This window comes from Acipenser ruthenus, chromosome 6 (assembly GCF_902713425.1).
Source record: "Acipenser ruthenus chromosome 6, fAciRut3.2 maternal haplotype, whole genome shotgun sequence".
NCBI lineage: Eukaryota > Metazoa > Chordata > Actinopteri > Acipenseriformes > Acipenseridae > Acipenser > Acipenser ruthenus.
This window is the reverse complement of record NC_081194.1, coordinates 55,341,028-55,357,619: the sequence shown is the minus strand read 5'-3', so window position 1 is coordinate 55,357,619 and position 16,592 is coordinate 55,341,028. Positions and strand designations below refer to the sequence as shown.

At 39.6% G+C, this 16,592-nt stretch overlaps 1 protein-coding gene across 6 annotated transcripts in view; it reads right to left on the bottom strand.

Moving 5' to 3' along the window:
• The window catches only part of LOC117410760 (protein-cysteine N-palmitoyltransferase HHAT), a 95,647-nt gene that overhangs the window by 36,760 nt on the left and 42,295 nt on the right, over window positions 1-16,592 (bottom strand). For 5 of the 6 annotated variants that reach the window (XM_059025540.1, XM_059025542.1, XM_034017548.3 and 2 more), the window contains 2 exons: window positions 5,487-5,688; window positions 3,663-3,807 (listed from right to left, as the gene is read on the bottom strand). The exons of the other annotated variant lie outside the window; for it this stretch is intronic. In XM_059025540.1, the coding sequence (XP_058881523.1) occupies window positions 3,663-3,807; window positions 5,487-5,688 (347 nt within the window). The remainder of the gene's footprint in view (window positions 1-3,662; window positions 3,808-5,486; window positions 5,689-16,592) is intronic. 6 annotated transcript variants of the gene reach the window in all.

Below are 16,592 nucleotides of genomic sequence, written 5' to 3'. Positions count from 1 at the left end.
CCAGCTACTTCACCTGCATCAGTCCCTGCACCTGATCCAGCCACTACTTCACTTAAGGCAGCCACTTCGTCAGCAGTAGCGCCAGCACCACATGGCACTCAAGAGGCTGGTAATGATGGCACTGTTTGGAACACTATACATCCTGGTGTTGCAGCTGCAGGTAGAAGGGGTGAACATAATATTTAGAGGGAAGTTCCATGGCTCACGGCATATGCAAAACGCAACATTGATGCGAGCAGATTAAGTGCTTTTCACCTATTGATTGACATGCATACGCTGTACCGCATACAACGTTGCACTGAAGCAGAAGCCCATTGACAACTACAAGATGATTCCTGCAAACCGGGACAGAATATTACAGCAGCTTTTCCCAACAAAAACAAGGTGTCGCTGGACTCAGTGCCTGGCTAATAAACCAGACAAATTCAGGATCACATTTTGGCTGGCTGTTGACATCCAGTCCAAATATTTGGTAAATGGTTACCCCTTCTTGGGAAAGGATGAGACTCGTCCAGCTGGACAAAGACTGGGTGAAAACGTGGTACTTCGGCTACTTGGACCCTATTTAGGGAAAGGGAGGAATGTTACCACTGAAAATGTTTTTACTGCATTGCAATTGGCAAAAGAGTTGCAGAAGAAAAAAACAAGCCTGATTGGAACATTGAATAAGCATCTGCAAAAAACCTGCAAACACAGCAGTCTTCCACGAAAATCCTCAAACACTCTGACTGCACACTGACTGTTTAGAAAAGTGATTATTCTCAGTTTCCTTTATTGCTCTTGATCTCATTAATATGCATTTTGATTGACAAGTTCTCCTTATCTAGTCATTGAGACAGGAAATTATGTACGTGACCTGAGACAATTAAGCTTTTTACCAAAATATTAGTTAATTAATGACATCATCGACTCAATTTCAAAGCATTAACGGATTGATTTTATTGACAAATTCCGTTTGAAAATCACTTGCTACTAAAGTTGTTGTTACTATACCACAAGCTTGATACAATAACGCTGATGTCTGAAAATCCCCCCTCCCCACCTTTACATGTACATTTCACGTTTACACTTATTTATGTTTTTATTTTGTTTGATAATTCACTGATGGTGAAAATAGACTTTAAAAGATTGGACATTTCAGGTAAGCATTTAAATATTTAGGAACATTTGTTGCATAACAACTTTGAGAGAAAATTATCGATTTTCAATATGACAACGCTATTTTCTTCTGCTTTAATAAATATTATGTTTAAACACCTATTTTCTGTACCAAACACATAAATACCATGAAATAAGCTCTTTTTTACGTGAAAATAGCCCTACTCATGAGAATGGCTGTAAACATCCTATTTGCACCCTGGGAAAGGGCATTTCTAGAAAGAAATGATAGAATAACTACAGTACTCCTGGTGTATCCTCAATGTACAGTTCTGTACTCTTCTGAAACGCATGGGCATCACATGGTTGATAGCTTCTGTTATGAAGTTACAAATGAGCTGCCTGATGATTCAACAGAATGCACCTCCCGCTGACACAGCTTTTTTTAATGTGCAACTCTCTGCAGTGAAGAGTGGAGCACGGAAACAACACAGTTGCTGCTCCACTGATGCTGCTAAATTCCTGGGGATCAACCAGCTGGTTAGAATACTGCCTGCAAATGTATGAAGGCTGTCTTAAGTGATGTAATTGGTCAGGTTTTATTGACAGAAAAAAGGACATTTCAGGATTTGTGGAACAATTATGGGGACAATACCAACCAAAGTAAGATATACAGAGCCTAATAAATTGGGAAAGGGCATTTCTAGAAACAAATGATTTGATTTCTCTAATCAAGTAGAGCTGTAGAAACAAGTGGCCACTCAGCATTCATTTTCGACCTGCTCCTATGCTTAAGAGACCAAAGTCAGGTATAAAAGCCTTAACGGTTCATTTTATAGACACCTATGCTAATCACTACACTGTTTGATGTGTCACACATAATTAAGCTTTATATATTCACAGTACAGAAATTGTGTATCAGCAGGAGGCCCAAATGTGTTTTATGTTTGTAGAGGTTAGTGCATTGGAAATTCATTCTTCAATATTGAGTATAAAATTGTGTTATTATCATTTCTGTCCCACATGTTATTAAACCACAGAAAAGGAAAACAAGGGAATATACTTCTACAATTACACAATGACGAATAATATTTTATTTATATATCATATATAAGCTCCAGGGAGCATGCATGTGTATACAGTATACTACCTGCAAACTATATTAAATCAATGTAGTTTCATAGGTAATACTGATACACTATACATGTCAGGTATGTGCCTTTACTAATCCAGTAAAATTAAAATGAAATACATGATTATGCATGTGGTCATGGGGCAAGTCATGTGATCCACTAGGCCTATAGAAGCTGTGTGCGATATATTCCTCAACAAAGTGCCCTTTCAATTGGCTTGTCCTTGAACGCAGTGCAATTGGCCAATGTGTCAATCAAGATGGTCTTCTACGTGTTCATGGAATGGCAACGTTTGCAAAAAAACATCACGGGAAAGCACAACTCGACTCAACAAATGGTGGCTTGAGTCTGCAGATGTGAGGAATGTTTTGTTCTACAGTTGACTAAAACCTTCAGCAAGACGCACCTGTTTCCACTGGAACAATGTCTCATGAGCTGTGTGGTCCTATCCACCATTAAGGACATTCTGTAAATGCTTTACCATACAACACAATACTGTTTGCATCACAAATATTTAGGAAGCTTCCTATATTTCCACAGAAACTAAATCTCGAATCTCTCGTTTTATCCATACATAACTTGTCTTGGTATCTGTTATTCATTCTTAACTGTTTCCATCATCAGGAAGAAAGTAGACTTTGTGTGGTTATACCATATTCCTTTGAATTTAAGATGCAGACCAAATTTCCCACCCTCAATTTGAGGACAAAATAAAACACAAATATGCATTTACAAAGATACAACCTTGCATATAAGAGCCATTCATACAAAGGAATGCTTCACATTTTCCAGTAAAATGCTACAAACTCATCTATTAGGCATATTGGTAAAGCATATTGTATATTGGTAAATTAACATGCTTGTAACAACAACAAATCTCTCCTTGTAATCATCCTCCGAGTTGCAGAAATCCTCTTTATTATTTGACATCTCCCAGACAATGACTCCTGCTTCTTTAAAAATGTCTGATTCATGGATGGTTCGAGATCGGTTAGTCACGTTCCTGTTTGTGTACTCGGGCAGTCATGTCTTTTAATACATGCTCACTATCCTCAGATCTAAGACCCAGGCCATTTTTGAGAAGAAAAAAATGGTTTAAAAAGTGTGGCTTAATTGAAGAAATATGCTGCCTTTACCAGTATTTTAACAGCTGCCTGCATTAGACAGAATATAAACACCTGACACAACACTGTCACAAGGGGGCAGGGTCACCATGGGCAGCCAGATCATGTGAAGTACAACCTATTTACACAAAAGTGCATGCTACACATTGCAGCTGTTTCTAATGTTTGGTACTTGGTCTAATGATATGAGCTGTCTCTTTCTGTCTCCACTTGACTTTCCACTCCACTCACAGCTGCAACTCAGAATCTGTTTAAGAGCCGGAACCTATAACATGTTTTTGAAGAACAAGAACAAAAAAAAAAATACCTTGCACAAAAATCCTGTTCCAGTAGATCCTCCCTATGTGGTTTCCTCCGAGAAACACCAGGTTTGACAGTATTAGCATAGCTGTACAGAAAGCCGACAGGAAAGCGTGACCTCTTCGGATCATTCCTGCCGACAAGGATTGCTCCTGGATGGATGAAACACAGTCTATTACTGGGCTGCAGGTAGCTATGGTAATGAGTAATTGCGGGTTTGTCAATGTTATCCAATTAATGTTATCCAGTGGTTTGGTAATTTGTGTAATAAAAGGCCATTAACAAGACAAAATGTATTAACTCAAACTTCAGTCAACTAAAATATGCAATGGGAGTTGTTTTTATTTTGTATTCGCTGTTGATGTTTAATAGACCATAGCGCAATACAGTCAGCACTTGCATATCTGACCCTATAAAATTTTGACTCCTGTGACGGTTAAAGGAATGTGACGCATATCGGATTATTTTATTTTGGCCCGTTCCGTTCTGTTTTTTCAGGGAACACAAAAAAGATGCAATGTCAAAAACACATAGCTGAAAGGACTGTTTTAAAATAAGCAGGCTTCCATTTAGATGTACTGTAGTTGGGTTTGTTGGTACAGTATTATATTTTCAACAGAAGTAGTATTTTAATTCAGAACGATATGATTCTGAAAATGTCACATGCCAAAAGAGTGGACTGTAATACAGTACATTCTTTTAAATCTGGTATGAATTGTAGCAGTATGTACAATACCATAGCTTGTCTTGTTCGCTTTGTTTTGGCTGCGTTTTCGTCAGGTGAAACTGGAGGAAGCGTTGTGTAACTGCACAATAAAGACAGACTGATTCGTTCATGCGAGAAACAAAAACAAAAAAACGTGGGCTGTGACGGAAAAACAATTACATTGTAACATTGAAGAGATGTGCTTTGTATCAGAAAACTGGTGACGGAGTTGGAAATCGCGAGTGATGGGTAAGTGCATTAATTTGCTACATATATATCTATAAATACAAATATAAATATAATGGGGATTTATTTTATTCTTAATACCACGGCAGTAAAACGCAACTGACGCGTATCTGGGTAACGAATATTCGAGTGCTCACTGTACTTGAATTTTTATTTCAGATGCTGTTCTGTGGCTCAACAGAGTCCCTTTGCCACTCCATGCCTAAGCAACTTGCACATCATAATAGGAAATGTTAAAAACACATGAAAGCCACAAGACACACAGTGAATTCCACCGTGTATAAAGGGTTAATATAGCTGCTTTGGTGTGCATGGGCCTGTTATTGCAGCTGAAAGTGCTTCAGAGGTACAGTAGGATAAACTATTTATTAGAAATCAAGTGATGAACTTTCTGTAGGTCTCTGCAGTCTGAGAGAGGCCTCTAGAGATGTGCCTGAAGCAGACCTGTTGTACTTACATTTCCAATTTGAGGGACTCATCCCTTCTTTCACAAGGGAGTGAAGTAACCTTAATGTATAATACATCAGTTAAGAGTCAAAATACAATAATCCTGATTTATGATGTATTTATGATCTTTATTCAAGTGTGGGCATGCACTCAAAAAAAACCATAAAATACAATGTGATATTAAAATACAAAAACATGTTAAACAATAAGTTAATGGATTTTTGTTGGGAATAATGACATATTAGCAAGGGTGGGTTTTTTTCACGGTTATCATGGATTTCACGATTTCCATAAAATGAACCCATTACGTTGACAAAGGGGGATTAAGCTTATGAAAACTGTTAGCCAAGCCCAAACCCTCCCTGGTCAAAAAATGGTGATTCAATTTAGCATTTAAAGAATAATTAAAATGGGTTATTTTAAAACACTTACTATTAACCCTTGAACAGGTGGAAAAGAAGCGACTGTCTTCACTCCATTTTCTGCTATGACTCCCAACCAATTCAACACAGCCCAGTTAAGAAGGTAATCGTGGCCACCATGCCAGTAGTAAACAAACCCAAAGGCCAATCCAGACGAAAACATCTTTCCCAGAAACCCATGCTGAGAACCTCCCATTGGAACATAGATGTATCTGTAACGACAATCAGGGATCAGGTCTTTAGATTCTGTGAAGAAGCATTAATAGCCAATGCAGCATGCACGACCTTCTAAATAAATAACTGTGGCGACAATGAAATGTTCAGAGCCAAAGACAAGAGTACTTGAAGAAAACGTTGGTTATCTATTAGGTATTACCCAAAGTGCTGGTTACTATAAGGAATAAAGTAAACCCAATTATGCAAAATAAGGCTGTAATGTTATCAAGGGTTTCGAGCGATCATCAAGGTTTTCGGTTTATAGTTTGTATTATCTCCAGTTCTGAAGTCACTCAAGCATTGCTGGCTTGGTAAAGAAAAGAGTTATCACCTTATGAACACTTAAACAGTAAGTAGCGTGGTTCCGAAAAATATAACGTCCCCACGCGTTGCTACAATTGTTTAAATAATGTACCTGCCATTTTTCTTTTCACTGTTAACATCCTGACAACTTTTTACACTTATAAATTGAAAGTCAGTTTCAAAGCTCTTTTAAAAATGTCCGCTCTAGTGCACTGGGGTTTGAGATCTGTCCTCTTAAATCACTGCATGAAGAGCAATTTAAAAAAACAAACAATAAAAACACATGTGCTTTGGATTTTCTGTTCCGTACCACATCATGGATCGTTATTATTGCTGTGTTACCTGTTTGACAATGAGGGCAATAATCCTTATACCATCAGTGCACTAGAGTGGACATTTTAAAAAGGGCTTTGAAACAGACTGGGCTTTGAAACAGACCTTCTTTAACCACTGGACAACACAGCCTCCTGTCAGGATGTTCAAAAAAAAAATGCAGTCTATTGGTAAATGGTGGCTCCTAACGCCATTTTAAAAGCTGCAGTCATCTTTTCTGTCTGTAAAAATTAGTGTCAATAAATCTCCCCAGAGGCCAGTTGCAAGGGGGTGGGTTTGGGGGCTGGGCTTTGTCACCCTGCTGCCCTGGCATCATTCTTCTTTCAGAAACGAGTGGCTTCCCTTTAAAATGCACCCATCACCCATCAGTCTTACCCTAAAAGAAGTTTAAAATTAAATGGACTTTGTGGCGGAGTGTCCCGCCCCTATTATTATTATTTGTATTTTTGTTTGCGGCGCGGGTAAAAGCGCCGCGTCTTTTATTATTATTTAAAAACCCCGTGAGGATGCATGGCTGATCAGCTACTGATTACTTAAATAGCTGACAGTCATGCATCCTTACCAAACGCGTGCAGACTCTGGCCGGGGGATAATAAGATAATTACCAACCAGTTAAATCCCTCGGCCAGAGTATATAAACCAGCAGCTCTCTGCACTTGTTGTTGGGGTGTTGGAGTAGAGAGTACGGGGAGCGGAGAGAAGGAATAATATTTAAAAAACAATTGCTAATACGTGCTGGATAATCCAGCACGGCACTTACTTGTTTGTTTATTTATTCGTTTGGCCCTCGTGCCCTTTTGTTTGTATTTTGTTTAAATATTTTGTTTGTTTGTTATTAAATACGCTGAGTGCTTTTGCACTCAGTTTCACCCGCCCATCCACTGTTTGGAGTCAGTTACTTCCTGGTCCGTGACGTCATCCACCACACCACTGCGAGCCAGACTGCCACAGTCATACATTCCCCATCTGCTTTGTTTCTTATGAGCCTAACATAATGCCTTCACCTGGGTATATTTTAATATGAAATTGCTGCACTTACATTGTATCCTTAATCAACGGCTGTATGGCAAAGCAAGAGCCCTGCCTGTAAATAGTATTGGTATTTGTGTGGTGGTTGGCAGGGACCGGAATTAACCCCATCCCTGCCAACCACCACCAAAACACAGATACCAACACGATTTACAGGCAAGGCTCTTGCTCTGCCACAGGCTGTAAAAAAGAACATCTTGTAATAACAGCACATTTCTCCACGTGGAATACTCAGCTACAGTATCCTGTACCTACCAATTTTGCCTATTTGTACGAACAAATGCATCAATTCAGGCTTGTGTGTATAAAAAGCTACTGCATCTCCAAATAAACATAGCAGTAAATGCAGCAGAAGAAATCGCTCAGAAAACCATTAAACCTGAGACATGTCACATTCAATAATGTTACCGCAATATTAAAAATGCAGCATCTTCATAAGCCCAGCAGTTTCTGAAAATGTTGCAAATGGAGGAATTATTGTGTGTCTTGGTATATAATTCAGGCTAGCATATCTGCAATACGATTTAAAGTTAGGGGTTGTTTGTTTTGATTTGATTGCTTTATTGTATGTAAAATAAACAAACATACAGGCTCCGCCCTGTTTTGGAAATCACTTGCTGTTGTCTGGATGCTTTTTTTCACATTGGAAGACAGTGGAAAAAGTTCTGAAGTTGGCAAAGAAACCCCCACTTTGCCACATATGATGGAGAATGCCGGCATTCTGCACTAATTATGTGGCAACCATGGAAGCAGTACTACAAGGGCTCCTACAAACCGCTGCAGCCCAGCAAGAGGCTACCTGGGTCCAGCAGGAGGCTACCCGGGTCCAACAAGAAACAAACCAGTTGTTAGTTGTTAGAATAGCTGCGCACAACCCACATGTTACAGTGGGACATTCAGGCTCTGAAAAGCTTGGGGCTGTTACCAGTGGGACACAACCTGGGCCTCAACATATCAGAGCGAGTCATCACATACAGAAAATGACAAGCACGGGTGATGTAAGGAAATAAGGTTAAATCTATACTCAATTTGGGAAGTTTAATTACAATGGTCTCCGAACATTTAAAAATAAATTGCAAAGGTCTCAAGAAGTTAGCATTACGTGCATACATGGAGATACCTGCCAATATCCCATGGCCATTGTTCAGATAAAGACCACTGCCGAGTCAGTGAATTGACGGGTAGGTGTGGTATCCACATTACCGTATACAGTAATACTAGAATGGGACTTCCCTTGCTTCTTCGAGTTGTGGGGGGAAAAAAAAGGCATATTGGAAGGGCCCGATGAAAATCCTGTGGCCGGTATTAAGGCAAAGAGTGAAGACCCTGAGTTATTTTGTGAGGCTACAAATAGAGGTATGACGGGACGTAGTACAGCCATTGAAAAACAAAATAAATTAAAAATTCCCCTGCTGCGGTACTGGTAGGGGATAGTCAGGACCCAGAGACAACCAGTCCATCCCATAAGAGAGACCCAGATTGGGACGCAAATTTAACGGAGTTCTGCGTTAGCCCTGAACATTTTGGAACAGCCCAATTGCATGACCCCACTTTAAAATATGTGAGGGAAAATGTAAGGGTAATGAACGGGACTCCTAACAACCCCGAGATCCCCCTCGTGTTACCTTACTTTGAAATGAAGGAAGAGTTAATATACAGAGTAGAAAAAGGGGTAGATACTTGGGAGCAGTTGCTCGTACCATGATGTTTTAGGAGAACAGGGCTAGACTTGGCTCATGATCACATATTGGGGGGGGGGGGGCATTTATGAATCGATAAGACAAAGGAAAGAAAAACTAAGAGGTTTTATTGGCCTGGGATACAAGCAGATGTACAGGGTATCGAGAGTGTCACAAAATGGCACAGTTTAAAGCTGTTTGCAGTCCTTTAGTGTCCTTACCAATTACAAAGTCCTCCTTGAACACATTGCCATGGATTTGGTAGGTCCCTTAGGGAAATCCACTGGGGGGCACCAACACATATTGGTGGTACTTGACTATGCCACACGATATCCCAAGGCCATACCTCTGCGCAATACCTCTGCAAAAACTATTGCAAAGGAGTTGATGCATATGTTTAGCAGGGTCGGAATTCCGAAAGAGCACCTTTCTGATCAGGGTACCCCTTTTATGTCCTGAGTGACTAAACAATTATGTAAATCGTTGAAGATTAAACATTTAAAATTCTCTGTTAACCACCTGTAGTCTGATGGTCTTATTGAAAGATTTAATAAAACACTCAAAACACTTTTTTTTGCTATATTTATTAGAGAGGTGCCACAAGCTTCCCTTGGGTTTTCACCATTTGAGCTATTGTATGGGAGACACCCCCGGGGACTGTTGGATCTTGCAAAAAAGACGTGGGAACAAGAGCTGAACATGTGTCTCAGATGCAAGCCCGCACAGCAGCAGTCATGCCTATAATGAGAGAACACATGAGGCAAGCTCAGGAAGTGCAAAAAAACTCTTATAATAGAACTGTGAGAACTAGAGTTTTTCAGCCTGGAGACAGAGAATCAGTCTTGGTACCAACTGTCTAAAGTAAATTTCTGGCTACCTCGCACGAGGTGAGACAGCCCGGTAGGAGAAAGCTTGAACAAATATATGATGTAAATTTGCTGAAAGCATGGATGGAGACATCCCCGGTCCCTGTCAATAACATCACGGAGCCAAAGGTAATTGGTTATATTTTATCAGTTACCGATATGTATACATTTGAAAACTATTTATTAATTGTCACTCAAATTGTCTCTCTCTCCTCTCTCTATATATATATTTTCTGTGTTTTGCTAGGGGTTTGTGATTTAAAAAAAAATTATATATATTTTTTTAAGGGCTGTATTTTTGTATACTTTGTAGCAGCTTCAGTATTTATAACAAACTTGCTCATAAAATAACTAAATTATAATGCACTATTGTGTTAGGAGTCAACTGCAAATGGAAATAATTTGAAATGTTGTATAAACGGTTAAAAGAAAGGTTTCTTAACCCCTCGTATGCTTTTTATCTATTTGGTCAAAGAAGCTTGCCAGGACTACTTTCTGCAGACCTCAGTAGTTAATACATAATTAGCTTGGTACAGTCTTTAGTTATCGTAGGAAGTTGAGCAAGGTTACGTCACATACAGGATCTTCACTGCAGAAGTCTTGCGAACATATGGACAAAACCTAGTTTTATAGTCAATGTGCGCTGCTTTTTAGAACGAGAAGGTGATTTACCCATCCTTTTTTGCACTACCAGGTTTTGGCCATACTCTTCCTATAGCGTGAGGAATGTGCATGATATAACACAGTCTCATGACAATGGAGAGAGTATTTTGAGTTTCTAAACTGTATGTAAACTAAGCCATTCTGTCCTTTTTTTACGGTCACAGGGCTATATTTTTTTTTCACTGTAAAAAAATGGCTTATTTCACTGCATTTCACAATCTAAAAATAGGTATATCAAGATATTTCATAATTAAAGATAATATTTATTAAAGCAGAAAAAAATAGCTGATCATTTTCTCTAGCTATATTATACAACAAATGTTCCTGAATATTTCAATGCTTACCTGAAAAACACTAAATGCAAAATTCTAGAATATATTTAATATTTTTTTATACCCCCCTTTATATTCTATTTCACCATCAACATACCTGCCAAGTCTCCCGATTTCGTCGGGAGTCTCCCGGTGAGACTCAAGAAACTCCCAATAATGTAGATTGCCAAATGTAAAGCATTATTACCTTAAGTACATTTTCTATAACAAGCACCTCGGTCGCTCTACAGGGGAAACAGTGAAAAAAGGTATGTATATATCTTAATTCAGCACCCGCCGCTGCCCCTCAAAAAATCTCCTGATTTATTTTCAAAGGTTGGCAGGTATGCATCAATGAATTATCAAGCAAAATAAAAACATAAATAAATGTAAAAATAACAACAGACACGTGAAATGTCCCCTTCTTGTACTGGACAGAGTGATCTTTAGGATAAAGATTTTGTTGAAGATATTTAAAAAAAAAAAAAAAACATTTCGCTCTATGCAGTGTGTTCAATCATTTACCAGAAGTAAACTAAAGTAAAAAAAATAAAAAAAATAATAGACTTTGAAAGTAATTTTGAAATGTGTATTCCTATAATGCAATTGCAAGTGTGGGTTTATTTTAAGTTGTATTAGGTTCCTCTGTCAGGGTTTTAGTAACAATAATATTGTTGAGATCAATGTATTATTCTTGAGGGCAGGGTGTAAATCTAATACATAGTTATGAGCAATTTGAAAAGCCAATTCTTTTTTCAGTCCCTGGGATTTATTTAGATTGTTTGTATGAGTACGCAAGGAGAAAGCTATTTATCTACAAAATCCGTGACAGGCTGGCATTAAATAATTAAAAGAGGGATTTGGGGATTATTCAAAGCTATGCTTTTCTTTACAGTTAAGATTAGTAAAAGGGCCATAATGAAATGCACATCCACATCATATAAAAGGAGAGCCCAAGTCTCCATTAGAGAGAGACTACCAAGGGGCAGTAACAAAGAAAAGGTACCATGTGTATACTTTGAGAATATATAGGTACCTGTAAACGGCTTAGCCGTCCAGTTTATTAGTTTAAAAACCTGAACCGTTTAGTTATGACTCCTTGAAAGAGTTTTTGTTTTGTTTAAAATAAACATACAGGCCTGCTGTTCTTTTACACAAAAAGACAAGTGAAGACGGTTGTGCATGTAGCAAGCTCAACCCGGTTTGTCACAATCACTATACAAATTAAACTGGGGTGTGTATGTTTCCAACATGGGGGTGTAAGTTTAGTAGCAATGTACTACTCACATACAGTATGGATGCAATATAACACTGTACCTAATACACAGTTGTTACCTGGCTATGTTTTTATTTAAGTACTTTTGCAAAGCATTCAGTGGATGTTCCTGAAGCATTGGCCTCTAGATGAAGGTAAAACCTGTGTTTTTGTTCATGCAACATGTTTTTGGTCAATAAAAATATATTTTAGAACAGAGGGCAAAAAGCTGTATTTCTATTTAACTATGAGAACATATCCTCTATACTTTTAAAAAGAGTAAAACTAAAAACACTCCTTTGTATAGGAATAAGCATATCAAAGAGAGCTGAGGTTTATGTGCATTAATAATTACTGTAATTTCAACAGGAATAAAAAAAAAAAAAACACCAATCAGTATTAATCAGCTGCTCTCATTTCCCTCTGTTCCTACCCTTAGTTCTACAACTGTCTCATTCTGTTGTCTGGCAGCAGTATGAATACCAAGTTGAATACTAACGAAATACTAATGATGTAAACAAAAGAACTGATTATGTTTGGCAGGCCTCTAAATCAATAAATGAAAATTATTTCATTTTTCTATTTATCTGAGATTGACAACAATAATACTATTCTTATATCAGAACAATAGCTTACTTTAATGATATAATGATATGTATTTGTCTTTGTTTTTAGATTAATTTATGCTTTTTATTCACTCTTATTATAGGGGTTTATTTTGAATACATTCTGATTGATATTCTGCTTTTTAAATCACCTCTTAAAAATGTGCAATCATAGGAGAACATTTGGTTTATGTTTTGAAGCTACAACATGACCAATTACAGCACTGTTGTGATGTCAACAAAAAATAAAATACAGTAATACAACATTAGTTTATAATAACTGGTGAGCATTTTTTTCAATGGGCTCATCCAGTTGATATTTTTCCCATAATACACTGCTGGTTGATACAGGAAATGGCCACAGAGAAGAATATAACACTGCAAGTCTCCGAGCTGGAATAAACCGCTGTCTAAATGAAAACAAAACTGGGCAATCTGTCAATATTGCAGACCAACTGGAATGCCACAAGGCTCGGCCAAGGCCACCTTGCGCGTTACCTTGAGGAACCCCAGTACAAGGAGCTAGGGTTAACAATTGACGGAGAAACTCACCTCTATTTGTAAGGGTTGACCCAGAAGTCGCCTTTAATACTCTAGTTCCAAAACCAGGGTTTTTGTGGATCCAAGACCTAAGTTTGTAGAACCTAGTAAGGGTATGGGGAGTAGCCCACACTGCTGCATTGCAAATGTCATTGACAGATGCACACTGGAATAAAGCCCACAAAGTTGCCATGCCCCTGAAGGAATGGGCATTCAGCTTTCTGGAGCGGGCAAGCTGACCAGCTCATAGGCAGTTCTGCATGTGTCTGCTATCCATTTGGACAGCCTCTGCCTAGACAGGGCTTGACCATGGTACTTTGTCCCAGAGCAGACAACGCATCATCCAGAGTGCCTCCAACTTTTTTTCTTGTCAACATAGCACGCCAGGACCAACACTGGGCAGAGTGTACGGAGCTACACCTCCCTGCTCTTGAACCAGGCTGGCAGAGGGTGCATGCGCTGGAGATCCAAAGGTAAGATCTGCGAAACTGCTGCTTTCAAGCCCAGAAGTTCTGGAACGTTATTACCATGAGAGCTCTGTTGAGCTGAATAGCTCTAAACAGGCAGTTATTCTCTGCACTCTGCCATTCAACAGAGTGGACAGCATGGATCCAGAGTCTAAGCACACTCCTAGATAGGAGGCTATTTGAGAAGGTGTGAGCTGGCTGTTTGTATGATTCACCATAAGTCCCAAACGAAGAAGGTGGCCAATGAACAGTTACGCGTGAGCATATGCCTGAGCTGGAGACTGGGCACAATTAATTAGTTGTCCAAATAATAGAGTACTCTGATACCTTTGAGTCTCAATGGGACCAGTATAGCTTCCCTGCGCTTCAAAAAGGCACCGGGAGCTAGTGAGAGGCAAAACGGCAAGACCCTGAACTCGTACGCTCTTCCTTGAAAAGCGAACCGCAGGTACTTAAGTGTGCCGGTTTTTATGGGGATATGGAAATAGGCGTCCTTGAGGTCCACAGTGTTGAACCAGTCGTCTGGCCTGAATGACTGCAACAGATGTTGCGTCGTAAACATTTTTAATCTCCTTCGGCTCAGATACAGGTTGATCTGCCTGAGGTCGAAGATTGGTCTCGTGCCACCATCCTGCTTTGGCAGTAGGAAGTACCTGGAGTAGAACTCTTCCTCCAACTTGAGGGGGTGTACCATATGAATAGCCTGTTTATGCAGCAGAGCTGCTACCTCCCAAGACACCACAGCGCGTCCTGTGGGTCCGTGACTGATGCTGCAGTCATGCCCCGAAAGGGAGAGGGGCCGTGCTTGAACTGCAGTGAGTAGCCGGTCTGAACGGTAGTAAGCAGCCAGATGTCCGTGGTGCACTGACGCCAATACTCCAGATGGCTCCCTGAGAAGAGGCCCTGGGCTTGTGGCAGCAAACCTCTAGGGCCGCTGCCTGAGGCTCTTTCCCCTGCATACAGTTGCTGCCTCAGCTGCTAAAGACAGCCACAGGACTGTCAACAAGGCCAGCGTGGTACCAGACTGGGATGTAAACACCGGTCAGTAGCGGGCCAGAATCGGATGGAACAGAGCACTTTGTCCCCATCAGGCACGTGTGTCTGTGGGAAACTGTTGCTCAGAGCTTCTCTATTCCCAGGTGCGTGGCTCTCCCATGGCACAGAGCCATGGGGTGAGGACGCAGCCACCACACTATGAGAGGGTGATGGGGAAGAGCACTGTACAGGTGAGGGACGCAGAGCGCTCTGTAGAGCTACAGGAGGAACGTTTCTCCAGCGTACGCTTGGAGAGTGCACACATAACTTGCAGAAAATGTGGTTTACCAGTGCCTTCTGTGCGTGCTGCTGACTCAAGCAGTAAGAGCACCTGCTTGTCCACAGGCAGGCTGGCCTTGCATGTGTCACAGGGATAAAACCCAGTCATTATGCAAATAGCAGGCAACGTACCTTAAGAATGTACAGTTGCTGCCTCAGTTTGCATATATAGAGAGAGAGAGAGAGAGAGAGAGAGAGAGAGAGAGAGAGAGAGAGAGAGAGAGAGAGAGAGAGAGAGAGAGAGAGAGAGAGAGAGAGAGAGAGAGAGAGAGGTTAGGGAATTCATAGCAAGCACCATGCTTCTGGGTTTAATCAAATAATATAATATAGGCGTACAATAATATATTTTAATTAACTGTGAACTCAGCAGCTTGTTCTTTATATGAGACATGTTTGCTGTGGATTGAGGGCTTTTAGTATAAAGTGGCATCTTTCTAACATTGATATACAGTAGAGTTCAAGATTAGTTGTGTAGGGAAATAAAGCATTTTCTGTTATGCTGAGATATGGGTCATAACGTTCATGCACTTTGGATCAGATCACAATGGTCTAACCATGAAGCAAGCTGAAACCAGTAAATATAAGAATAATAAAAGAGGAACAGTGATAGAATGGTCAAAATAAGAGCATTGCAACAGCTGTCTTACCCAGTTATATGAGAACACAGTATGAGAAATCAATTTACAACACATACTTTGGGTTGTGACAGTGAGCTTGTTTTGTGGGTACAAAAAGGCTGAGTATTAATCATAGAAGTGAGCACTTCAGGGAATACAACTCATGAAGAGGACCTCCAGCCCTGCCTTAAAATCACAGCGCTATAATAACAGGAACTGAACTGTACTCTTTCATGAAACTCTACTCACAGAGTTTAATAAATAATCATTTTAAAAGGTGAAAAACTGCTGGTAGCAAAAGCTTACTAAATCTGACCCCCCCATGCAGTAATATAGTATTCATAACCCTGTGCAAGTCACTTAACCTCCTTGTGCTCTGTCTTTCGGGTGAGACGTAATTGTAAGTGACTCTGCAGCTGATGCATAGTTCACACACCCTAGTCTCTGTAAGTCGCCTTGGATAAAGGCGTCTGCTAAATAAACAAATAATAATAATAAAAATAATAATAATCAAAGTACTAATGCATGATAAAGTGTAAATATATAACCCCACAAAATCAACAGGGTAATTAGCTGTTTTCACCTGGAGTTCCTCACTTATTTTGTTTCTCCCAATTACACAACATACAGACAGGTACAAAACAAATGTATGTGCCAGTAATTTACCCTCAGCACCTGTCATTGTTTTTTTTCTATCTGTCAAAAGCCTGATGGACTGTGAGTGTTGTGTGTTTTTCAGAAACATCATTGCAATCAGGCAACAGCAGCAGCAGAAGCACTTTTATCTTTGAATGGTTTCAGGTTTTCTGTTTTCCAATAAAATAACCAAGAAATAATTTTAAATTGTTACTGATGTACTAAAACTTCTCATGAATATTAATGCATTTGTGGTGAACATAATTGTGCAGCAAGTGAGAT